This window comes from Ipomoea triloba, chromosome 9 (genome assembly GCF_003576645.1).
Source record: "Ipomoea triloba cultivar NCNSP0323 chromosome 9, ASM357664v1".
Taxonomy (NCBI): domain Eukaryota; kingdom Viridiplantae; phylum Streptophyta; class Magnoliopsida; order Solanales; family Convolvulaceae; genus Ipomoea; species Ipomoea triloba.
Window position 1 is genome coordinate 11,708,376 of NC_044924.1, and position 24,304 is coordinate 11,732,679.

The 24,304-nt window shown below is 37.1% G+C and overlaps 2 protein-coding genes across 4 annotated transcripts; one reads left to right on the forward strand and one right to left on the reverse strand.

Annotated features, from left to right (window-relative positions):
• The first annotated feature begins 7,103 nt into the window (after window positions 1–7,103).
• On the forward strand, window positions 7,104–12,992 carry LOC116030902 (phosphatidylinositol 4-phosphate 5-kinase 6-like). 2 transcript variants are annotated; one of them, XM_031273270.1, is made up of 9 exons: window positions 7,104–7,614; window positions 7,696–9,076; window positions 9,891–10,058; window positions 10,447–10,612; window positions 10,738–10,854; window positions 10,947–11,140; window positions 11,866–11,996; window positions 12,076–12,145; window positions 12,232–12,992. In XM_031273270.1, the coding sequence occupies exons 2-9, from the start codon at window positions 7,893–7,895 to the stop codon at window positions 12,518–12,520; spliced, it is 2,319 nt and encodes a 772-aa protein (XP_031129130.1). In that variant the 5' UTR covers window positions 7,104–7,614; window positions 7,696–7,892; the 3' UTR covers window positions 12,521–12,992. The 2 variants fall into 2 exon arrangements, with proteins under 2 accessions (XP_031129130.1, XP_031129129.1); XM_031273269.1 differs by having other exon boundaries at window positions 7,104–9,076.
• A 1,364-nt stretch (window positions 12,993–14,356) lies between these two features.
• LOC116029380 (F-box protein At3g54460) lies at window positions 14,357–21,214 on the reverse strand. 2 transcript variants are annotated; one of them, XM_031271361.1, is made up of 8 exons: window positions 20,571–21,212; window positions 17,486–20,065; window positions 17,180–17,393; window positions 16,755–17,027; window positions 16,605–16,664; window positions 16,370–16,500; window positions 15,963–16,077; window positions 14,357–14,874 (listed from the first exon to the last, which is right to left on the reverse strand). In XM_031271361.1, exons 1-8 carry the CDS (start codon window positions 21,158–21,160, stop codon window positions 14,725–14,727), a joined length of 4,113 nt encoding a protein of 1,370 aa, XP_031127221.1. In that variant the 5' UTR covers window positions 21,161–21,212; the 3' UTR covers window positions 14,357–14,724. The 2 variants fall into 2 exon arrangements, 1 of the variants encoding a protein (XP_031127221.1); XR_004100328.1 differs by having other exon boundaries at window positions 14,737–14,874; window positions 15,963–16,081; window positions 20,571–21,214.
• Window positions 21,215–24,304: the final 3,090 nt, after the last annotated feature.

The window sequence follows — 24,304 nt, forward strand, 5'->3', positions numbered from 1 at the left end:
AGGTTTTTTCTACTGATTTTATGTTCAGATTAATTTGTGGTTTTTTGTTTTTGATCTAAAAATCTTGGGTTAATTTATTGATATAATAATTTGATTATTATATGTTATAATAATATATATGAGATATATATTACTTATCAAAAAAAAGTTTTTTTTCTTTTTACGTAAACTGTTCCTGTCTTCCTTGCGTTCAGACTGTATTCTCCCCCTAAATCATACTGTACCGAAACAATTTTACGATTAACATATGTTCAACTTGACAACGAAAGTGTTCAAAAATGGCATACAAGTCAGTTTTTGCATGCATGGGAAACAACCAAACATACCGAGTAAAATCATCAACAAATAGAACAAAATATTTATCTCCACTGGAAGAGAGAATAGGCGCAGGGCCCCAAATATCAATGTACAATAACTCTAAAACATGCGAACTAACAGACTCAACACGTGGTAGATGGAATCGAGAAGATTTCCCCAACTAACACGTAGAACAACACGAACGACTAACACTAGGAGAACCAACGAAACTAGTATTCAAAATCTGACAAAGAACTCGATGATGAGGGTGGCCCAGCCTATTGTGCCATACGGAGGAAGATACGTGAGCAACATACGCAACAGACTCAACACGCGGCAGAGGGAATCGAGAAGATTTCCCCAACTGACACGCAGAACACAACGAACGGTGCATGCCACGAGTGATGAGCACAAATGATAAGTGTAAAAAGGATGTAATGTCGTTCCGCTGAGAATTGGGGTTATGGCACGTAATTGTGTGAATTACCAGGCACTAAAGTATATGAATTAATAGAATCCAAGCAACAAAGACTAAATGATGTGGAATAAAAGAAAGCAATTGATTAAGGTGTAAACTGTATGATAAAAGTATGGGTCAGATTAGGGGGATTGTAACCTTGATGTTCTAACAAACTCAGGATTAGGGAAAGAATAATTAACCAAGGGATATATGGGCAATGCACAAAAGAATTCTACTCAGCTACTTTCGTAATCAATAAGATAATTAGGCTAAGATTGCCCCACTGTCGTGATGCATCAATCATAACCTTAAGCACCTAAGCATTGTAAGCCCCCAATATTACCTCTACTTTCATAGCAGGAAAATTAGGTTGAAATTGGTAAGGCTCGAGGTCTCCATCCAACTGTCGTTGTAATGAATCCCTCTCCTAGACTAGCAATTAATTGTGGCCACAAACCAATAACTAGTGCAAAGAAATCCCCAAATCAACATAAACCCTAGGTAAAAGATTCAATCCCTTTATGCAATTAATTACCAATTGAACATCAAGATTAACAATGGATCCCTAATCCAAACCCATAAACGAACTACTCCCGCATGATTGGAGTAAACAAAGCAAAGCAATAAATAACCATAAACATTGCAAGAAAGTAATAGAGGAATAAGAGAACTTAACTAATAAAGAACAAATCCAATCTTCAATCTTTGATTCCACAATTGAAATTAACTAATCTAATGTGAACTGATCTAAACTATGCTAGGGAAATATAAACTAAAAGCTAGGGTTCAGAACTCTGTAAGGGAACCTGCTTCAATTGTAGAGAATAGGTAAAATATATAGGAGGTAGATGGGCCTTGGCCCATTAGGCAGCTTCCAATTCTTTTCCAACTTGTATTCTTCCTTGTAATTTCTTTTTCTTCCAGAACTTGTCCAAAATGTTCCAATATTCTTCCTTTGTTGTTCCTTATAGATAATTCAGCACTTTGACAATATAACACACAAACAATTCCCAATTTCAGTAGGATACAGAAAATAAACCTCAAAACAACTAAAATAAGGGATGAATTATTGGTACAAAATAGTAGATATCAATGAGTAAAGACCACCCGAAGCCTGACCACTAAAAAGAATCGCCTTGGTAGAATGATCCTTCACAACAAAACAATCATAATAGAATTCAAAAAAGATGTCATTATCTTTCGCAAATTTCTGAACAGATAATAACGACATAGACAACTCAGGAACACACAAAACATCAGACATACGAAAAACACGATTAGATGTGGCTAACGAAGTAGTACCAACACAAGATATAGGCAAACCTGTTCTGTTTCCGACCCGTAGGGTGTCCGAACCAATGTAGCTGGCGGCAGACGACATCACGGACTGATCCAGTGTGGCATGACTGGAAGCGCTCGTATCTGGAAACCAGTGATGCGAGGCCACAAAATCAGCACCATCCGCCAAGTAAGTAGCGTGTGCCTGGGGACCCGGCGCATCATTATGCCGCCGAAAGCACGATAACGCAGAGTGACCGGCAGAGTTGTAAATTTGACACCGGATTCCAGAACGCCACCTACACACACGACTGCGCTGGTGACCACGACCACCACGCGAAGAATATTGCAAACCCGACTGACCGCCTCTGCCACCACGACGAACAGCCATGGCAACCGGAACTGTCGCACCACCATCATCCACACAGATGAACTCTTGTGCGACCAGGAAATCTGAAAAAGCGATACCGGCGCTCCTCGCGTCAACCCGGCGACCAGTGGCCGGAACTCTAGACGGAGGCCCTTAAAAACATAGAGATTCTGGTCGTCCAAAGACACCGGACGACCAGCCAGTGTGAGACCTTCGATGAGGAGCTGAGCACGACCAAGGTAGTCAACAACCGACGCATCGCCTTGACGCAGCGCCTAGAGTTGGCCAAGAAGGCTGAGGGCATGAGCCCGCGTTGCAAAACCCAGAACCTGCTCAATATGAAGTCATAAATGTCGCGAGGTCTCCTTCCCTAACGCCAAGTGCATAACATCGTCAGAGAGGCAATCAGAAGGGACAAAACGGCGTGGTCTTGACGTCGCCAGGCAGCAGTCGACGCCGACAAGACAGCAGGAGCAGCGGATACAACCTCTGAGGCAGCAGCAGCAGGTGGCAGAGCCAGTGGCGCATCCGATGGACAAGGTAGGGTGTCATCCACAAACCCAAACAACCCTTGTCTAGATAAAAAAGGAACCATCTGCGTCTTCCACAACAGGAAATTACGAGAGGACAGCTTGAGGGAAACGAAGTGATGCGCCGACGAGAGAAAGGTACTGATCGTCGGAGGATGAGCAGACACGGCAACGTCGGAGACGGTCCGCTTGGAAGAAGCGGGAGCAGAGCCGTCGTGAGATTCAATGTTAGCCATGAAAAAAACCTAGAAGACTACTGATACCAGATGAGGATGGTAAGTCTGAATCAATTAAGGATAGATGATATACAGAGATAATATAACAATACAAAGAGGAGTCTTACTAGAACACAACTATAAGACTCCTAACAATTTTAATCATCTTTAACCAAAAGTCAAAGCGTTCAATCCTTTGTTTTGAATCAATTCAACAAGAGAATTAGTAACTGTGTTCAACGGTGAAAATCCTGAGCTACACCCAAACAAAAAGTTTTAGACGATGTTTGTTTGTTAATAGTGTTATTTGTTTATTGCATTTATGTCATCCACCATTAATTTAATGGTGAATGGTGATGGACCACAAACGTGGAACACATTAATCTTACTCGACTGACTAATACCGCATTTTAAATAATGTCTTGGAGGTATTAATTTATCAAACTATTTTATAAATTGCTTACACATTTTGGTTATTTATTTAATTGAGTTTGACTCAGTTTGGTAAGACATTGGAAGTTGGAACTGCTTATGCTTCACCACTCCCAATATTCTAAGGCTTTGAAGTCAATATGAAGTTGACACACGCACTACAATAATTTATTTATAAATTTTTTAATAAAACAGATAACATTAATTCCTCATTAAAAAAAATGAAGTTTTTAGTTATCAGTAATAACATATAATAAATTTAGTCACTCAATTATAAATGTATCCAATTTTGACTATATAATTATTAACGTAATGATACTTTTTTAAGTCTAAGCTGATAGTTTAATTGCACAATATATTATATGTGCCTTTTCATGCGTGCGGACGGATTACTTTCGATAGACTCCGAGTAACATGTAGACCATATCGGGTGACGTGGATATTCGAATCATGAACTTTGACATGAGGTTAGTTCTAATGCCAAATTGAAGCATATGTTCTATCTCAACTAAAAGTCTAACCTTATTATATGCTAAATAGAAACAACTAATTTCAACCTTAAAACAATTTTTTATTGCTAAATTTGGAATTTCACTTCAATTTTCTTAATCTCTCTTATACAATCATTTTGGATGTTAAAGTTATTGTATTGTTCGGTTGTACCTTCGTAAATATACATAGATATTGATGATGTGTTTGGTTCGTATATAGGAATCAGAATCGAAATAAGAATAAAATACTTGGTAATGGTAATGTGTTTTGGTGAAAATATTTTACACGTTTGGTAGTAGGGTTGAATTGGAATTATTACTAATATTGACGTTTGTATGACCTATAATGAAAATAAATATTTTAAAATTACAGAAACAAAAAATCAAGGCAATTGCTCCTAATATAATGACATCCAAAGTATTAATATGAACAAAAAAATCAAAACAAAAATCTAAAAGTACTAATATCCAAACTGTACAATACAATAACTTTATTACCAATAAGATGAAATGATACCCCTTTTAATGAGGAAATGAGATTTTTAATTAAATGGGTAATAAAACTCATAGTTGTGTTTTAAAAAGTTGTCAATCAAACACTAACTATGATTTTGATTCTCATTCTTAGTGCGTAAACCCATGAACCAAACACACCCTGAGTTGTATTGACTCTTAAATCGTTGAGTTAAGTCCTGTGTGATAGGGGTGAGTGCGGAGCGGATTGAAACAAATTTGGAGAGAATTCTCATCTAATTCGCTAAAATCTCATCAACATTCGCATCCGCAAAGGGTGCGGATCCAATCCGATCTGATTCGTTAATAGCGGATTGGATGCGGGTAGAATGACGAAATTTAAGTTTTAAAAAAATAAAATAATTTATAATCCAAGATGTCAAACATTAAAAATCAAAACAATCAATTTGGCAATCTTTATTTTGAACATTCCTAAATTTCAAGACTTCTGATTCTTTCCAATTTCCATGCTAAGGTCCTGTTTGGTAAATAATCAGCTTATCAGTCAATTTTGGCTTATTTGATCACTATTAGTTGTTTGGTTAATAAGCTTTTTGTAACTCTAAAATACTAAAATTCAAAAGGCTACTCAAAGTAGCATTTTCAATTAGCTTTTTGAGAAAAAAAATTATACCAAACAGCTATCAGCTAACAGCCAACCCAATCAACCAACTTTTTACAATCAGCTAATATTATTAACAAATCATACCTTCTAACCCAAACAGCCAACAATCATTTACCAAACAGGGCCTAATCCAAGCAAATTAGAAAACCAATTTCTTATTATAACACAAAGTGAATATATTTCATAATCTTTATTAGAAAAGACCAAGGTTTTCAAATTCAATGATTGTTTAAGATAGAGGAGCGGATTGTATATAACGGATTTTTTAGAAGTCACATCCGTATCCACTCCACTAGTGACAGATTTTCACTAAGTGGATCTATAACACATCCACTTTAAGTGGATACGAATTGGATCAGAGCATATTTAACTGATATGGCGGATCTTGCTCACCCCTACCGTGGGACACTATTCATGTTATTTGATTAATAGAAATACCAAATCACGTGACATGGCCACGGGCCGGTTCAAGGTCAAACTAGCCCTGCATCGACCCGAAAAAAGCGAGCATGGGCTAAGCTAGCCCAAACCTGAACCAGCTTAAAGAGGGCCGTTTCAGGTCCTATAAGAAACTAACCCAAAGACCAGCTCAAAATCGGCCCAGGCCCGGACAAAATCTAGCATGGACTTTATAAATCATAATACACTTTATAATATTTATAAGTTATCAAATAATATTACAAGTCTTATAAAAAATTTTAACAGTACAAGTTCAAATGTTATTAAAATCTTATAAATTTTTAATTTTGTAGAAACTCATATTAATTTTTTTATTTTGAGATTATTAGTTAATTTTTTTTTAATATTAACTTTGAAAAAGTGCGCGTGACACACACACATATATATTAAATAACATTTTTATATCAAAATGTTGAAGTAGTTTAAGTGATAAGAATTTTCGTTGTTAATCATGATTCCAATGTCTTAAATTTTATTTTTTCTAAAAAAAAATGTCTTAAATTTTATTTCAAACAATTTTTTTTTATCCCAATCCTAATCAGTGCTATCCTGGACCTGGCCCTGGCCCAGGCTAGATACGAGACTGGCCCAAGTCCAGAATTTGACCACCTCTAATAGATACTGGCAAATTATTGCATGAACCATGATCCACACAGCTGTGTGGACCAAAAATAAAAAGTACATTATTTTTGTACTGAAGGTACATTATTTTTGTATTGTAGGTACATTATTTGATAGTATATATCGAATAATGTACCTTCAGTACAAAAATAATGTACCCTAAAATAATGTACCTACAGTACAAAAATAATATACCTTCAGTACAAAAATAATGTACTTTTTATTTTTAGTCCACACAGTTGTGTGGACCATGGTCCATGCAATAATGATTGATAGATATATACTCCGTACAATTTTATCTATTTTCTTTGATTGTAAACATTAAATCATGATCAAATGAAGCGGAATGGGAATGCGATTTAATTATTATTAAAAAATTTGAATGTGACATAGGAATAATAGAAGCAATTAGATTTGCTCTTATGAGTTTAGCTCACTGTATGTAATATTTGAGAGGAATATTTAAAATAGACATTGGATAGATTTCTTTTGCGTAAAGATATTTTGATATTTAGCCCTTTTTACTAAGTTATTGAGTAACGATGATATTTTGACAGAGGGAATTAGGAATTCATTAAATAACTTGTTCAAAATAAAATGGAATTCATTAATAACTAGACGTGAAGAGTCTTGAAGTTAGGGATTCATTAAATAACTAGAATAAAAGTTGAGAATATTTATGAGGTGACAAGTGACATGTTATTTCCGGGTATTGTAAAAAGAAAGAAAGAATGTGAGAAATGATATGATAAAACACGGTGGATTTGCAAATTGCTGCAAAAGTGTGGTGCGGGCGGCATGGCAAAGGGTGGTGCGGTACGCCGAAGAAAATGGTAAAAATGTGTCTGTCATCCTCGCATTTGTAGCCGATTTGGGAGCCAAACCCGGGGACCAACAACGGATTCTTGGTCAACCTCAATCAAGAAAAACAGCAAGATTGTGAAAGGACAAAAATTTTAGAAAAAATTTTGAGAAAACAAGAATTTTTTTTTGAGAAAACAAGAATTTTAAACAAAAGAAAGAGACAGCCTGCCTGCCTGCCTGCCTGCTTGTTCCTTTCCTGCCAAATCTATCACCTCATCATCGCGGATAAAGCGAGAACAAAAGAGACAGACGCACGTTTCTTCAAATCAATCAATTTGTACAGAGCGAACAGAGATACGGACGGACCCAATTCTGGGTCTTCATGATTGTTTTTGACAATTTGCTTCTTCTTCTTCTTCTTCTTGTTCCTGCCAATGTAACAGCGCTCCTTTTGGCCAAGCCTTTCCCGACCTCCTAAAAATCTGACACGTGGTACGGGCAGCAGAGGTTTCCGTTTTGGTAATGCCTCTTTATTCATTTGGTGTTGGGTGTGTTTAAGGTGTTTGTAGAAATGCTTGATGGTTTTCTTCTTTTCTTCAGAAAAATCAAAGGAAACTGACACAAAGCAGAAACCTGGTTTTTGCTTTTGGGTCCCTGTATTTAGGTAGGGCGATGTTTGGTGGTTTTCTTCTGAATCTCTCATTGGGGAAAGAAATGAATATTGATCTGGGTTAAATAAGAATAAAGGGCTGAAGGGGGTTAGTAATATAGAAGAGGATAGATAGATAGGAGAGAGAATGAGCAAAGAATTCAGTGGCATTGTGAGGGCCTGGGAATTGACATTAAGGAAATCACAAGCAGCTGCAAAGAGAAGGGCAAACGGCATTTTTTCAACAATGTCGGTGTCCCATGTGGATGATGACCTTGATGTTCCTGGGGATGTCTACCACGTTGAGAAAGTTTTCTCCCATGGAGACATGTATACAGGGCAGTGGTCAGACAACTGCCCCAATGGCCAGGGAAAGTACCTGTGGTCTGATGGGTGTATGTATATTGGGGATTGGGTAGGGGGCAAGACCATGGGCAAGGGGAAGTTCAGTTGGCCATCTGGAACCACCTATGATGGCCAATTCAAGAACGGCTACATCGATGGCGAGGGCCTTTTCACTGCCTGCTCCAATGACACCTACAAAGGCTCATGGGCTTTCAACTTGAAACATGGTAGGGGCTCCAGGACTTTCCCCAATGGGGATTACTATTCAGGGGAATGGCGCCGTGGGCTGCCAGATGGGCAGGGAAGGTACCAGTGGTCCAATGGGAATCAGTACGTTGGACAATGGAAGAATGGGAAGATGAATGGCAGTGGGGCAATGATGTGGGCAAATGGGAATAAGTTTGATGGATGCTGGGAAGATGGAGAGCCTAAAGGAAATGGCACGTTTCGATGGGTGGATGGGAGTTTCTATATGGGTGTCTGGAGTAGGGACCCTAACGAGCAGAGTGGGACGTTTTACACTTTGGCTTCACAACCAGGTAGTTCTGACTGGGATCCTCGAGAATTGTATTCAGTTCATTTGGAGGGATGTAAGCTAGCTACTGGAGAAGAGATAACTGTGTTTCCTTCAGAAAAGATGATAAACTGGCCATGTGAAGGGGAGTTCTTGCAGAAACAGTTCATAGGGAAGGTTCATAAAACGAAGTCAAAGCCTAGACGGAAGTCTGTGGACGGGAGGCCCAGTGATGGAGAGGGCTTTAATGTTGACACTGATTGTGATACGCGTTCAGATATTACTTTTGGACAATATCATTTTGGATCACTAAGAAGTGAAGGGCTTGGGAGTTTTAATGGTAATGATCCAGATGCTCCAAGAGGGTTGAGATCCCATTGCATCAAAATCCAACCAGCAAAGACTCAGGGAGAAACAATATCTAAAGATCATAAGAATTATGAGCTTATGCTCAATTTGCAGCTAGGAATAAGGTACTCATCTCAAACTAAATTTCTTCTTCAACTGTCCGGCTCTTGATCCCTTTGATTGCGCAGTTTGAGATCTTTATATTCATTATCTTTTCATCTAATTTTCTTTGAATTAATTAAGTTGTGGTGAAACCAATTTCTCATATACTATGGCCTAGGGGTATCTTGGCTTTCTGAAAAGATTTTACTGTGAAGGATATACACAATATCTTGTGTCAGGTATTTCTAGAGTTTTAGTAACAATTTCAGCATCCAATGAGGAGAACACTTCAAAATGTTACAATATAGTATATAGTCTCAGTGGTATCCAAGAACTTGCCTTGTAATTGCAACACGGACAAATTCAACCACCTTGTGTAGTTTCCTGGAACAATAAATTTAAGATTTCATAAAAATATGGGTGATCCTTTGCATCATGAACATGAGTGGTCCTAGTTCATCCTGTTGAAGAATTTTTGTGGTCCACTTTTAAGAGCCTAGGTTATTAGATTTTTGTTGCTTCTTTTTTACAAAATGTACTTGATTTGACTTTAAACAATTTAAAAAATAAAAAAATTAAAGACAAAATGGTATGTTTTCTGACTTAAGTTTTTTGCTTTCACTATTGTCTGCTAATGGACCATATAGTTTTTCCAGTAATTTTATTGTATACTTTTGACTAGCCCTTCAATTTTTTTTTTTTTAATATATGTACTTTTTTCCCCTGATTTGCAAATGGAGGTACTTCTACATTTTAATAGCATTGCTTTAGACCCCTCTATGTGCTTGTGTTTCGTGGTCTTGTTGTCAGCAGCTCATTTATAGTGCCATTACTTAGACATTCTGTAGGAAGGCCTGCTCCAGCTACATCACTTGATCTGAAAGCTACCGCTTTCGACCCAAGGGAAAAGGTATGGACAAGATTTCCTCCAGAAGGATCAAAGCACACTCCCCCTCATCAATCATGTGATTTTAGATGGAAGGATTACTGCCCGCTGGTTTTCAGGTTAGGCCTTGATTTATTGCATTTCAGAGAAGGAAAGAACAGATTACTAAATCTCTAACGTGAACTCCTAGCTAATTTCTCCTTTTATGTATGTATATATTAGTATATGTATCAATGTATGTATATGTGCCCATATGTGCGTGTCTCTATACATGGAAAATAACCCTTATACTTGTTTGAACTTTCCTGGCCTTGGCCTTAATGTGTGTGAACATATGAATCTTTTGTGGGCATCAGTTGGTTGGGGAGGTCGGGGTGGGTTTAGTCATAATAAAACAAGAAAAGGTTTTGCTTTTGAAGTTTTTAAAGTTGAAATAGGTTGATTTACTTTGCAGTTTTTTAGCATTATTCACCACTAATTAATCTGGGAAAAAATAAATATTTTCAGGACATTAAGAAAATTGTTTAAGGTGGATCCAGCAGATTACATGATATCCATATGTGGCAATGATGCCCTTCGGGAGCTCTCTTCCCCTGGGAAGAGTGGAAGCTTCTTTTACTTGACCAATGATGACAAATACATGATAAAAACCATGAAGAAATCAGAAGTAAAAGTGAGTTTTTTTCTTCTGCTTCTCATCTAATGCTTCAATTGCTGTTTTTTATTTGTACGGGACATCTTTGGGGCATTCAATAACGTTAATTGTGATAACAAAGCTTTCTTGATCAACACATGCAGGTGTTCATTCGAATGCTTCCTGCTTATTACAATCATGTCCGTTCCTTTGAAAATACTTTAGTTACCAAATTCTTTGGCCTTCACTGTGTGAAGATGACTGGACCTGCTCAAAAGAAGGTATTGTTGGACTGAAATATTTGCGTTACGACTTGCAGTATTTGCGTAGTTAATGGACTTTATGCCTAAAATACATAATGTCTGATGAGCAGGTGCGGTTTGTTATCATGGGGAATCTGTTCTGTAGTGAGTTTGCCATTCACAGACGCTATGACTTAAAAGGTTCTTCACTTGGCCGCTTGACTGATAAACCTGAATCTGAAATTGATTCTACTACCACTCTCAAGGATCTAGATCTCAATTTAGTATTTCGGCTGCCTAAAGTTTGGTATGAAGAGTTCTGCAGGTGAACATTTTATACCTTTTTTTTTGGTGTGTTAATTGAAAGGATAAATTGGAACTTTATTCAGAGGCTAAACTTTTGCAAACTTTAAGAGCCTCAAATTTCAATTTGACAATAATGAATTCCTTTTCAACAAAAAACTGGGGAAATAAATTTTGGAATTCCTTTTCAACAAAAGAGTGTAATAGAGTTCACATTCCACAATGAAATGCTGATTTAAGGGTGTTTATTCTTGTAATTGTCTCTTTGCTTTTTGCTTTTTATTTTACTTTCTTTTATGGATTATTTATAGTAAAGAGCAAACTACATTTTGTACAAATGTTCATTACCATCAACACACAAATGGCAGTCAGGTTGCTTCTATATGTAGGTCATGTTCAATACTGAGGCTTTGTTTGATACACCTAGCTGAAAAACTAGTATCTAATATGCTAACTAATTGAAATTAAAATGTTTGGTAAAATTAGCTGTTGAATAATAAGCTAATAAGTGTAAAAGAAATAAAAATATTAGGGTTTTGATTAATGAATGGTATATGATGTCATTTTTGCAAATTAATAAGGATAAAAAAGATAAAAGTTAAAAGCCAATAGCTTATTTTGAAACTACTTGGTATGGCTTTTCAAAATATTATTGCAAACTTCCTATGTTTTACCAAACAAAGCTTATAGTTTATTTGTAGCTTAAAATAAGTTATAAGCTCAGAGTCTGAATATTTCATTTTGCAGGCAAGTGGACCATGACTGCGATTTCCTGGAACAGGAGAGAATTATGGATTACAGTCTATTGGTTGGTGTGCACTTTAAGGAAGTTTCGAGTTCTGGGGAACCAGTTATAATTGATGTTCTTACAGCCGGAGGTATATATCTAAATTTTCTAGAATCATCAACTGTTTGGGTGTACTAGACAGAGGAATTCACTATTTTGATCTCTCACAGAAACTGGAGATTTGGATGGTGAAGGAGCAGCCCCTCAACTTTGTAGCGCTGCTGACACAGGCTCTTCATGGTAAAGATACAAGATTTTACCTTTTTCTAGCTTGAGAACATCACGGTTATTCTTTGTTTGTGACACTGTAAAATTGAATTTTGCAGGTATTTATCGGGTAGTTTAGGTATCAACATGGCAGCAAAGGCGGAATTAACAGTGAGGAGAAGTGACGAGGTGCTAGTTGGAGAACCTACGGGGCAGTACTATGATGTCATTCTGTTCTTCGGTATAATCGATATTCTACAAGACTATGACATAAGCAAGAAGCTTGAGCATGCATACAAGTCGTTCCAATACGACCCTACTTCGATCTCTGCTGTCGATCCGAGGCAGTACTCGCAGCGCTTCAAGAATTTCGTACTCAAAGCTTTTGCAGACGACACTTTTAGCTAGCTATCAACTTAATTTCAGTTCCCGTCAGTCCAAGCTGGCAGGCCTCAATGTGTGGTCCTCGGTGACGTGACAGTGCTTCTTTAGGCCACGAAGCTCGGAAGAAACTTGGCTTCTGAAGGGTGGATCCTTGTCTTGTGGCACAACCACACTCGCTAAAACAGGTTCATGGCATTACAAGTTTCATCTCCTTTTATGTTTTAAAGTCACCGGGCGTGTTGTTGTACTTGCATATAAGCCAAGAGTATATAGTTTAGGGTTGTGAACCTGCTGGCTGCAAGTGTACATGAAAGGAAAGAAAGTAGAATGGAGTTGAGGTTAGGTTTTTGTTTATTTATATAATGTTGTCATTGTAACCCATTCTTTGCTCCAGGGAGTGAGTGATCAGTCTGGGAGCCAAACATAACAACTGTATAGAAGAAGAAGAAGCCTAAGAACTAACAGTGATGATATATATTCACATTTGAGCAAAATACATATTACATCCATGGTTGAAAAAACCGCTAGGCGCTTCTTAGGCGCTCGGGGAGCGCCTAGCGCCTAGGACGCCTAGCCGGGGATTAATCGGCGCCTAGGCGCCCGTGTATTTTTTTTATTTTATTTTTTATTTTTTAAAAATTTGTTTAAGTATTTTTAATTTTTTAAAGACTAATAATTATAAATTATATAATACTTTAATCGTTAATACTAAAATATTAAATATTAACCTAAAAATATATATAAAGTTTGTACAATTTAGGATTATTTGGCTCAAAACGATATTGTTTTGAGTGAAATAACCCGTTAAAAAAAAAGAACAATAGTTAATCGACCGACTGGAAGGCCTAATCGGTGCCTAGTTGGTCTAGTCGACGCCTAGGCGGTCAGCGCCTAAGCGGCGCTTTAGTGGCCTAGGCGGTCGCCTAGCCGGTCAGCCGCCTAGACCACCATTTAATGTGATACGCTAGGCGGTCGACCAGCGCCTAGGCGGGGATTAATCGATGCCTAGGCGGGATTTTTGCAACACTGATTACATCTCTTCAAATGTTCTATCCATCCATTTTTAGCTTTAATGAGGATACAGAATTAGAATTGACTACAAGTGTGAACAGGATTTTCTGATCTAAAAATTCTCTTGAAGGTGAAAGACCATCTGTCAAAAAATGACATTTGTTACTATTATGCTGTGTGATAATTGACACCCATTCATTGATGAAGTTCATGAATATTACGTATTGAATTTATAAATATTGTGTTCAGTTTATGAATATTGTACCTTAAATATGTGATATTGTACATTAGTGAGTGAGCGAGTGAGCAGTGTATATTGGACATGTAAAAGTAAAAATATAATTTAGAGAATATTTACTTATCAAGTTAGGCATGTATGAGTTTTAAAATCTTCAAAACATTAGCTACAATTTGTGAGTTAAATAAACTTCTCTCAAAAAAAAAAAAAATAAATAAACTTCTCTCAAGATGTCTAGCTCATATAAAATTAAATAATACAAAATATAAAAATTATGAATAACTAACCTAGCTAGACATCTTGAGCAATTTTAGATGAAATTGTATTATTATTATTATTATTATTATTAAAAATGGTTAATTGATTGATTAAAAATATATTAATTGATTAAAAATAGGCATGTACAAAGAGTTGAAGGATGTCTGACCCTTTGGAGGGCTGAGCTAAACACGATAAAGTGAACAAGCACCAACAAGATCAACTACCAACCTCTTAAAAAGAAAAGGAATTCTATAGTGTAGAATGTATTTTATGGTGTGAAGGAAATTCTGTATTGTGGAATCTGATGAAATAAATACTAAAAACTTTCCTGCTCAATGCATTTCTTCATATAATAAACTAAAACAAACATTTTGTTAAAATAAATTGGCGACATTACAAATTTCCAAGACATTATAATACAATTTTCTTGCCCTTGCCCTGTGGGGGCGATCAAAACTCAAAAGAATAGATGTATATCCAAAAAACAGTTAGCACATTCATTTGCCCATCTACAGATTGGTTAATGTGTATACAAAATCAGGGAAGTTGTTATGCTATAGTAAGATGTCATATTACTGGCTTAACTGGATTGCCCAGATTCCCAGCACATGAGATTCCCAAAGGCAAAGGCTAGTTAGTAGAACCCATTACTTGTCAACAGTGGTCAGTAGGTAACCAAACTCTTTCATAGACTCCCACCTAAAATATGCTGCTTATACTATGTCTCGGAACAACTTGTGCGAACGAAGCTAAGCCTAGCCAGATAATTGTTTTCAGCAAAGTCATGTACTGTGCGATGAAGCCGTGATCCATCACGACCTTGTTTATCATGCGCTTCCTTCAGTAGGCTTCTGAATTCATCAGGATCCTAAAAGTAAATGCATAAAACTTTATTATACACACAAACTCACTATAAAAAGCTTCCTCTACCATCAAATGACATTCAAATCAAACAGTAAAAGGGGGAGGGGAGTTTGGTTCAGTTATCTCACATAACCTCCGAAATGTGAATATTTTAATATCACATTCCCTTGTTTGGTTCAAGGATATGCGAGGTCACTGTAGGGAATGTGAGAATATGAGATTCTCAAACTTTGTTTTTAGTTCATTTTTGGTAACATTCATGGGAATCACATTCTTAGGTATGTGAGATTCCTGGGAATGTTGCATTACCTCAAAACATCCCTTGAACCAAACACCCTTTAAGGTTCTTAACTGTCAATAATTCCATTTTCAAAAACACTGATTCCCATATCCATAAATAAAAACTAATCTTAGCATGCTCTTTCACATTAGAATTAGATGAAAAAGACAAGAAATCAAATTTTCAAATTTCTGATAATCAAACTTTTAATTAAAGATTACACTGTCCATTAACAATGCTAAAATGTGCAGATAGAAAGTTACCCTAAATGTTTATTCAAACACATAATGTTTACTACCTCATGCCCTCAGGACTCCTTATCTAGTCATTGCAACTACCACTTAGAAGCCCCAAAACATGCTAGATATTGGTACCCAATTTTCACTCTGACACTCTCAACTAGTTTGTTTGCCTACAGTCAATTAATTTGACCAATTTTTTTACCCAATCCTGCTACATGTCATTGACTTGCTACTCTCAAGGTACAAAACACTATATTTTTATTTTTTCCTTTTTTATTAGTGGAGCTGTGAGTAAGTTTAGGAAGAGTGTGAAAATGATCTTTTTCTTTTTAGAGTTTTGTTCCTTGACAGTTCCAGGTCAATGGCTTCTGTGACAAGCTTGGGTAACAAATGGGTTAAATTGACGATAGGCAAACAAAATACTAATAGAAGGGCAATATTGACTCAAATTAATCAAAGTTATTGCAGTTTTGGCAGGAAAAAAAATGAAAGGGTAAAATTGTTGGAATAGTCATAACATAGGGGCCAAATTGACATTTTTGCCAATAAAATATAGAATAAGCACACTACCTGTAAGAATTTCAGCATTTGGTCTTCAATTGTACCGCTCATTGCCAAAGTTTCCACAAAAATAGGGCGTGTTGCACCCATCCTGTGAGCACGACTAATCACCTGTTCCTCCATACTGACTTGTTTGAAAGGAAAAGATCACATAAACGCATGAGAAAGATTAACAAATAAAACCTTCTTTCTAGTTGTGAGATATATCCCAATATATACCAAGTTCAGTAAAGTAAACCATTATCCAGCAGAATACGCTATAGTACCAACAGAGAAAAAAGAAACAGAAGTTCGATTTCAAAAATGGGTTCAATTTATGCCTCAATGTTCAACCAACCGTAAATAAAGTTTATTAATACAATTACAAAGCTTTTGATGTCATAAGCTCTTAAAACAGACATATAATCTTCTAGTACCTTTTGTCCCATATTGGTTCCATCACATAAACACGTGACACAAAGCTTAAATCAAGGCCTAAAGCTGCACTTCCATCCATCAGAAGAGCCAAACAGTTTGCATCATGCTGAAAGGTTGCCAGTGATTTTATCTGAATCATGTAAAAGTAATTGTGCCCCAATTAAGCAAACAAATCATCCGAACAAAAGATCAGATAACCACAGACATTAAATGCTACAAGTACTAATGAGGTACCTTGTTGGCAGAATGCATTGGACTATACATACTAGCAAACTCAATACCAGCAATTGTTAACTGGTAAAAGGAGAATTTGAAATTATTAAATTATCACTTGATGAAGAAAAAGAATCATACTGAAGTATCCAGGCATATAATACAAATTACCTGCTGTTCAATCACATGTATATGCTCAAGAAACTGAGAAAAAATAATAACTTTCTCCGGAAGAACTTGGCAGATATCACTCTCTGGTCCATGTAAAGTCATGCTGATGTTGCTACGCAAAAAGGGGAGACGAATATCATTAACACTATTGGCACCTTCATCCTCAATAGTCTGCACAAGCAGCCTATTAGCTTCTTGAATTTCCCTCAATCTATGTACAAGATAAGTTACTTTGCTGCTGGAGGTAGACTGCCAATCAGGATTCCAGTCATCCTGTGAAAGAACCATAAAAAAGAAAATAAAGACCTTAAGTACTTGATGATTTGATAGGCAAGAGGAATAAAAACATAAAAGACAAATAAATAAATAAATGAGGGCAAGAAAAAAGGCTATATCAGAACCAATGACAGTTTAAATTATCCCACCTGCTTATAAGAAGGCTGTAACTCGATAAGATCCTGTGGAACAGGCCACTTTGGATTGGGATTTTCTGGACGGGTTAGTATTTCAGGACTCTGCATCTCATATAAGTTACCACAGCCAGGAAATGTACACTTTTCACTGTCCAAAGAAACACAGTCCAGGCATAAAAGGTGTTTACAGGGTGTAATGACAGGTAAACGGCACCATACTTTGCACCTACACATTTGGATAAAGCTTGGAAATTATATTGTGGACAAATCAAATTGATTGCACAAGGAATCTTAATTAGTTAAAAGGAAAAACCTCACCTCATACAGTCGCCACCAAATTGAAGGTTATATTTTATAAAAGCATACTCCTCTGAACTTGGATCCAGACCATTCCCAACTAAAATATCCATAGTTTCCTGAATATCTTGGCTGGCATCCGTAACACTAACGTGTCCCGCCACACAACAAGAAAGTCTCACGTTTCTGATGGTAGCACTGCGGAACTTCCATTGTTTTGGGTTCAGTAAACTCTCAACATGAGAAGGGTCATTCCAATCTGCCATTAATATATTCCGCCGTACTGTTTCTACCAGCTCATTGTAACTTCTTGCATGGTCTTGAGTAAAATTCAAGAACATCACTTTCTTGATGCAAGGAGGAATTGCTAGCAAATCTTTCTTCCTTGCACTGATCATGCATCTGTGCAGTAATTGCAACAAGCGTGACCGACCCTCCTCCATCTCCGCCTCAAATGGCCTAATAATGCCAGTTTCCCATGATTTCTGATTTTGGCCATAAGCTTCTTCTTGAAGGAACTTAAGCATTGGTTGAAGATGAGAAAGCTGACTGTTAGGGATATTGGGAGTCGGTGTACCTGTTAATATCCAACGGTTTGTAGCCTTCAGAGAAACTGCCATTTGCAACTTATTTGTCAAACTCAAACTCGACCCAAGTGTATGGCCTTCATCTAATACTATCCGTAGCCAATGAACTTGCATCAATGCACTTTTCTTTTGGGGGCTCCATTCAGCACTTAGACGATTAAAGGTAGTTATAACTACATCATAATCCCAAGCAAGATTGTGCACAGAAGGTTTTCTGCGATCAGTCCATGCAAAAACCCTCAACTGACCATGTCTGACATGTTTTTCAATCTGAGTTCTCCAATGATCAACTAAATTTGAAGGAACAACAACTAAAGTAGCTCGTGACAGATACAATCTGAATGAATTTAAAGGCCTGCAGAGGGCAATTCGGAGTGCATCCAAATCAAAGACCAAGTTGACAAGAGCTCTTGGGTAGAGCCACCTTGTAAATCCCTTCTCCACCCGCTTAACGAGACCAAATGCTTGAAATATTCTGTTATATGGATGAGGAACTCCTATATCTACAAAAGTATAAACCAATCCAGCCGCTTCCATTTCTGAAAGCCTTTCAGCAGACAGTTTAGCCAGCCAAGTAAGTGCCTTCTTTGTTTCTGAATCAATAAATGTATAATGATCTTTTAGCACATTGATGAAAAAGGATACATTTTCTTCCATGCCTCCTGGAGTTCCTTTGGTATGGAATCCTGGAAGGTATGTAACAGGCTGTTTAGAATCCCAAGATTCTTCTGGAGCACTACATGTCTGAAATAAAGGATCTGTGTTCATACTGCAAAACCATGCTCCACTTATATCCATTGCGCTTGCATCATCAACCCTCCGCCACCTGCGACAAGCATCACATTGGACCCAAGTTTCGTCGTGCTCAAGATCATCCACATTAAAATTTTTAAGCTTCTTCTGAGTGGAGGACAATTCATGTGATTGACTATGCTGTTTCTTTGTCATGTTTTCGGATTGACCATTTGAAACATGCTTTCTCTTTTTAAAACTTTTATTGGGATTTTTTTCTTCTGGGGATAGAGCTGATTCTTCATATGCAAGCATAAGATTTCTCTTCACATGGCTCCAGCTCCTGGTACATCGTGTAGCACATGTTGGTGGTGTGGAGAATGTAACTGGCAGCAATTTGATTTCTGGATCTGTTACACACTCAGCTGAATCAACGAAGGTAGATCTTAAAGGTAGGGAGCTTTGCAAACTTCTTTTTGGCATTAATTTATCTGGAGAAAACATTCCCCTCCTAGCCTTCTGTCCCATACCTCTATTAGCTGGTAATACCCCTGCATCATTATCACTCCTCAACTCATAATAACCACACTTTTGATCTCCATTATGTGAGCACCATATCACTTCCACACCATCAGGGGGCTCAGCCAATGTTCCTTGTGTCTTTAGAATGAGAGAAAGAAGAGTAATAGTTTTACCAAGTCCAGGTTCATCACAAAACATTCCTCCATGGAAATCATTAACTTTAGGAGCCACATCAGTTACTACTTCACCAGACACAGCATTTAGATAAAAAACAAATCCATCTTCAGTAACAAAATCCATGTACAGAGGGTGTGGTAAGGGTCTAACATCCCGCTCACGCTGTAACATCCAATCAACTGCAGCCTGCTGATGCGGAAACAGCTTAAGTTTCATACAAGGCATGATTGATGCTGTCAAATGTCTTAAATGGTGACATGTTGCAGATACCCGAACAAGGTCAATAGGGTCAAGGGAAGAAAGAATATTGACTAAGATATCATCTGCAACCAACCAAATACCAGGTCTACTTGGATCAGCTGCATTTATTCTTGAAGTATCAGGATCAACCTTCTTTACTATACTAGGCAAGCTCTTAAAGATTTCATGAAGCTCAAAGAGCTTTTTCTTGGATGGGTCAGGGGCACTACAATGGTGTTTGCATCCAAGAGCATGACAGTCGGAAAGATTCCAAATACTACAATAATCTTCATCACCAAGTTTGGCATACTCAAGTATTGAACCTCTAGCTTTCCAATCACAACTGTTATGATAGAATTGGAGAATGTGAATATCATCCACATATTATACAGCAGTACATTACAACTCTCAAGCTTGACAAGTTACAAATAAATTGCTAGGAACCAAGTAATCCAAAGGGCACAATAAGGCAAGAAAGTAAAATGGTGTAATGTCAAGTGCATAAAAGTTGGAGCAGATAAAGAAAATTAATAAAAATCTGCTAATGCAAACAAAGGAAAGTATTGGTTTCTTCAGAATTTGGTATCGCCACATCCGCTCCACTGAGACTAACATTTTTTAAGAGGAGAAAAACAGCACCTAGTCATTAAAGAAAGACCTAGCCTCCCCATAAACAACAAAGCTTATGAATTCAATGGAATTCTTTTTTTTTTGGGTCCAATTCAATGTATGGCTGTATAATTATGATTGTAGCAAAAATTTTAGGTAGAAAAATAATTGAAGTATAGAGTGCCATAAAAAAAAAAAAGCTGAAATAGAAGAGGGAAAGGTATTAAAATTTGGCTAACCTAACATGGCGGAATAGCGCAGCTGCAGCAGAGGCGGACTTAGGGAATCTCCAACCTGACCACAATGCCACTGGCAAGTAGACATCGATCAGCAGAACAGCTCTGGCCTCCCCATTCTCAGCCGCGACGCAAACCACTCTGGCAATGATGCTCAAACACTTGTGCGCCACCAGCGCGTGAAGCTGATGGACCACGCTCAAGCTCCCATTAACCATCCCGATTCTACTCCACTTGTTATTCTTCTTCGAAGTGGAGGGCGTATCCATAATAACCTCCATACTGTTCGACTTTTTCTTCTTCTTCTTCTCCTTCTTCTTCTTCTTCGAGGTTGAGGGCACCGCAGTAGCATCGCCACTGACGTCAGGGTCCGGGCTATTAATAGGGGCCAAAACGACGCCGTTATCCGTAACGAAGTGTACGTCATAGTGAGCGTCGCCGGCAATGCGGCAAAAGGAGCCGAGAGGTAGGGCATCGGCGAGGTCGTCGTTAGGGTTAACTTTAATCCTAAGGACTGCGCGTAAGAAACCGCAGAGCTTGTAGTCTGGAGGGATTGAATCTGAAACGTCGGCAATAGGGTTCCGGTTCTCCATTGCCAAAAGGAATTGACGGTTTCTCCCCGTCCGAGACGCGAGAAGAAGAAGAGGGGATTGGATCCATGGCCAACAGAAATTGGCAAGAGATAGTGGACAGTTAACGGAATGACGAAAATGCCCTCGAACAGTTCTATAACATTTGACTTTCAGACCTAAGTACTAAAAAACATCCTTAAAAAAAAAATAAAAGTGTTATGAATATAATAATAATGTGTGGCCATTATCTCAATTATTGTATTTCTGGACATATGAAGACTTAAGTGTCCTTTGGAGTATTGAAGGGTTAACGTTATTGCCTATATATAGGCCTATGTATTTCATTTGTAAATGTACCAATTGAGAATATCAATAAGAAATATCTCGGCTCCCTTCTCTCCATTTCTCTTTTACAATTCTTCTTGTTATTGTCCTCGCATTCCATTCTTGCTCTGTTTGTTGGTGTTGTTGCTTGCAATTCCTTTAGTTTCATAACAAAAAGTACTTAAAGCATTCTCATCAAATAAGTTTGACTGCGAAGTACCTTGTGTTCATGACATGTAGTGACTCATTTATATAGGAGGTCATGAGATCGAGTCTTAGTGGAGGTGATATTGACTTTATTGACGCGTCAAGAAGCGCACACGGGTTGAATAATGAAAATTGGTTTTGTGCATAATGTAGCATTACGTAGAAAATGTTAAAATGGCTTCACGGCCGAGATGAAATGTAACAAACGTGTTGCATGTTGAAATCTCGTAAAGAACTTCAATTCTAGTTCATGGTGAACAATATAGATTTCAAATATAATCAATTTGTCAAATTTTGGATAACTATATAATTGTGAGCGTTATAGCTCAAGTGTACTGAAGTGAAGCGCACATCTCGAGTTTGAGAAGTGCTAGAAGCACCTCTCAGCCACAAGACCGAGAAGTAAACGTACCTTCCAGTCATAGGCAAGAACTCACCGTTCGCCCTAGCCAAGAAGTATGTTTACCCTTCGGAGTCACCTTCCGGGTACCTTTTGGACAACCTCTCAGATGTACTTCTTGGAATATCAACGATAACACTCGGTAGTGCTAAGTGAATTTGCTTAAGAGCAAAAACGATGTTGTTGATAAATTTATTATTTATAAGAATAAAGTGGAAAACCAACTTAATCGTAGAATTAAGGTGGTTAAAACGATCGGTGTGGTGAATATGAAACACCTATTGATGATTTATGTGCAAGTGTTAGTATTGCACTCGAGAGTACGACACGGTATTCACCTCAATCGAACGATGTTGCCGAACATAAATATGAAGACATTGATAAGTTCGGGCTTACCTCAAAGTATGTGAGGTGAGGCAATATTTTGGACAAACAGTTACCTTTTAAATAAGGTTTCATGTTTATTATGTCGTGTTTATGTGTATGTGTATTATGAACATGAATTATGTACTTTATGAAATCAAATTATGTATATATATTCATTATATCGTGTTTATGTGTGTGTATTATGAACATGTATGAATCATGTACATTATGAAGTCAAATTCTGTTGTGTATTGAATCAAGTCCAACTGCATTGTGAATCCTGGTCCACTATATAAATTGCCAGAAAACAGTATCATTAAAATAGTTGTTGAGGAATAATTATAAATAGCGACCCAAATGGAGGCATAAATTTTCACAGGTCTTCATGAATTATATTGCCACTATCTACAATGAATCGTCATGAATTTCAAGTAATTATCCCATAATGAAGGGGGTCCATTATATAATTAATTCCAGCATGATGACTAATTACTCCATTCCACCAGGAAGGAGGAAGGACTTATATATGGAACAACCATTATTTCACCATCAAGACATCACTTATCATCTCATCTTCTACTATATAAAGACTTCATTATTAAGGATGAATTAAAAAATAGTAATAATTGTGATAGAGATCCCTATCTAGCTGAATTCATTGCAGTTAAGGAAGCGTTAACGCGGCTCAAGGATCGTGATACAGAGAACGTCATTCTGGAAACTGATTGTTTGAATTTCTGTAATAATTTTAATTCTGCTAGACTGATTTTTCTTATGTTGGCCTCATTATTAAGCAATGTCGTGTCATTGCTAGGGACATTGGCATCACTTCGGTTCACCATGTCAAGAGATCAGCGAATCAGGTAACTCATGAATTGGCACGGGCGACCGGTTCTTCTTCTGTTCTCGGGGTTTGGGATTCCACCCCACCTACTTGTATTTCAGTTTTCTTGGATAATTAATCTGAGTTTTTGCTTTGATTTTCAAAAAAAAAAAAAAAGTAATAATGAATGACATTACCATCCATCCTCAACTCCTCAACAATAATCACTCAAATAGTTTTCGAACACTCAAAATATTTCTAACCTGAATTCTCTAAATATACTTGTACAACACCATAACCTAACTAGTAGAAAAGAACTAATTCTAAGGGGTCGGAGGCGGCATCTACGGCGTAGATGAGCAACATGGCAACCCACCACCGGAGACCAGCCCATATCACTTTGGCTATGCAAAACACTGTGTTCCATGCCACTGCCATTCTATGATGTTTTGTGGTCGATCCTCAGCTCAGCTCGATCAAGCCCAGAATTATTGTCTTTTCTATATACGAATGAAAGAGATGATGAGTACAAGTATGTGAAGATGAGGATGGTTATATATATATATATATATATATATATATATATATATATATATATATATATATATATATATATATATATATATATATATATATATATATATATATAAAAANATATTTTATGAATGAAAGTTATTTTGATATGTTTATCAAAATCATGGGATAAAATTGTATAATTATGCGTATTTGATATATGCTATTATCTCTAAATACCATATGGAGAAAATTGGATGTGAATCATGATAAATCATGTGATGCCTAATCCTTGAAAGATATGTGCTTCAAAGAAGCAAATAAATGCATCATCACTCTTGATTGGATCAAGAAAAATGAGAAAAACGTATGTGTTGTGGATAGTGCGACCACACATACAATGATTAAAAGTGCAAAGTGTTTCTGCACATTGAAAAGATGAGGAATTTGTTACTACAATGTTGGGTAGTACGAAATGATTGAAAGCTCTGAATGAGCCAATATATTATTGCCTGGAGGAACAAATTTATTG

Bases quoted from the DNA above. Each gene is read 5' to 3' on its own strand.
- LOC116030902 (XM_031273269.1), top strand. From the start codon at position 7,893: ATGAGCAAAGAATTCAGTGGCATTGTGAGGGCCTGGGAATTGACATTA. The intron at 9,077-9,890 runs GTACTCATCTCA...GCCATTACTTAG, and splicing joins AATTTGCAGCTAGGAATAAG to ACATTCTGTAGGAAGGCCTG. The intron at 11,997-12,075 runs GTATATATCTAA...GATCTCTCACAG, and splicing joins TGATGTTCTTACAGCCGGAG to AAACTGGAGATTTGGATGGT.
- LOC116029380 (XM_031271361.1), bottom strand. From the start codon at position 21,160: ATGGAGAACCGGAACCCTATTGCCGACGTTTCAGATTCAATCCCTCCA. The intron at 16,665-16,754 runs GTAATTTGTATT...TCCTTTTACCAG, and splicing joins TACATGTGATTGAACAGCAG to TTAACAATTGCTGGTATTGA. The intron at 16,501-16,604 runs GTACCTCATTAG...TACATGATTCAG, and splicing joins CAATGCATTCTGCCAACAAG to ATAAAATCACTGGCAACCTT.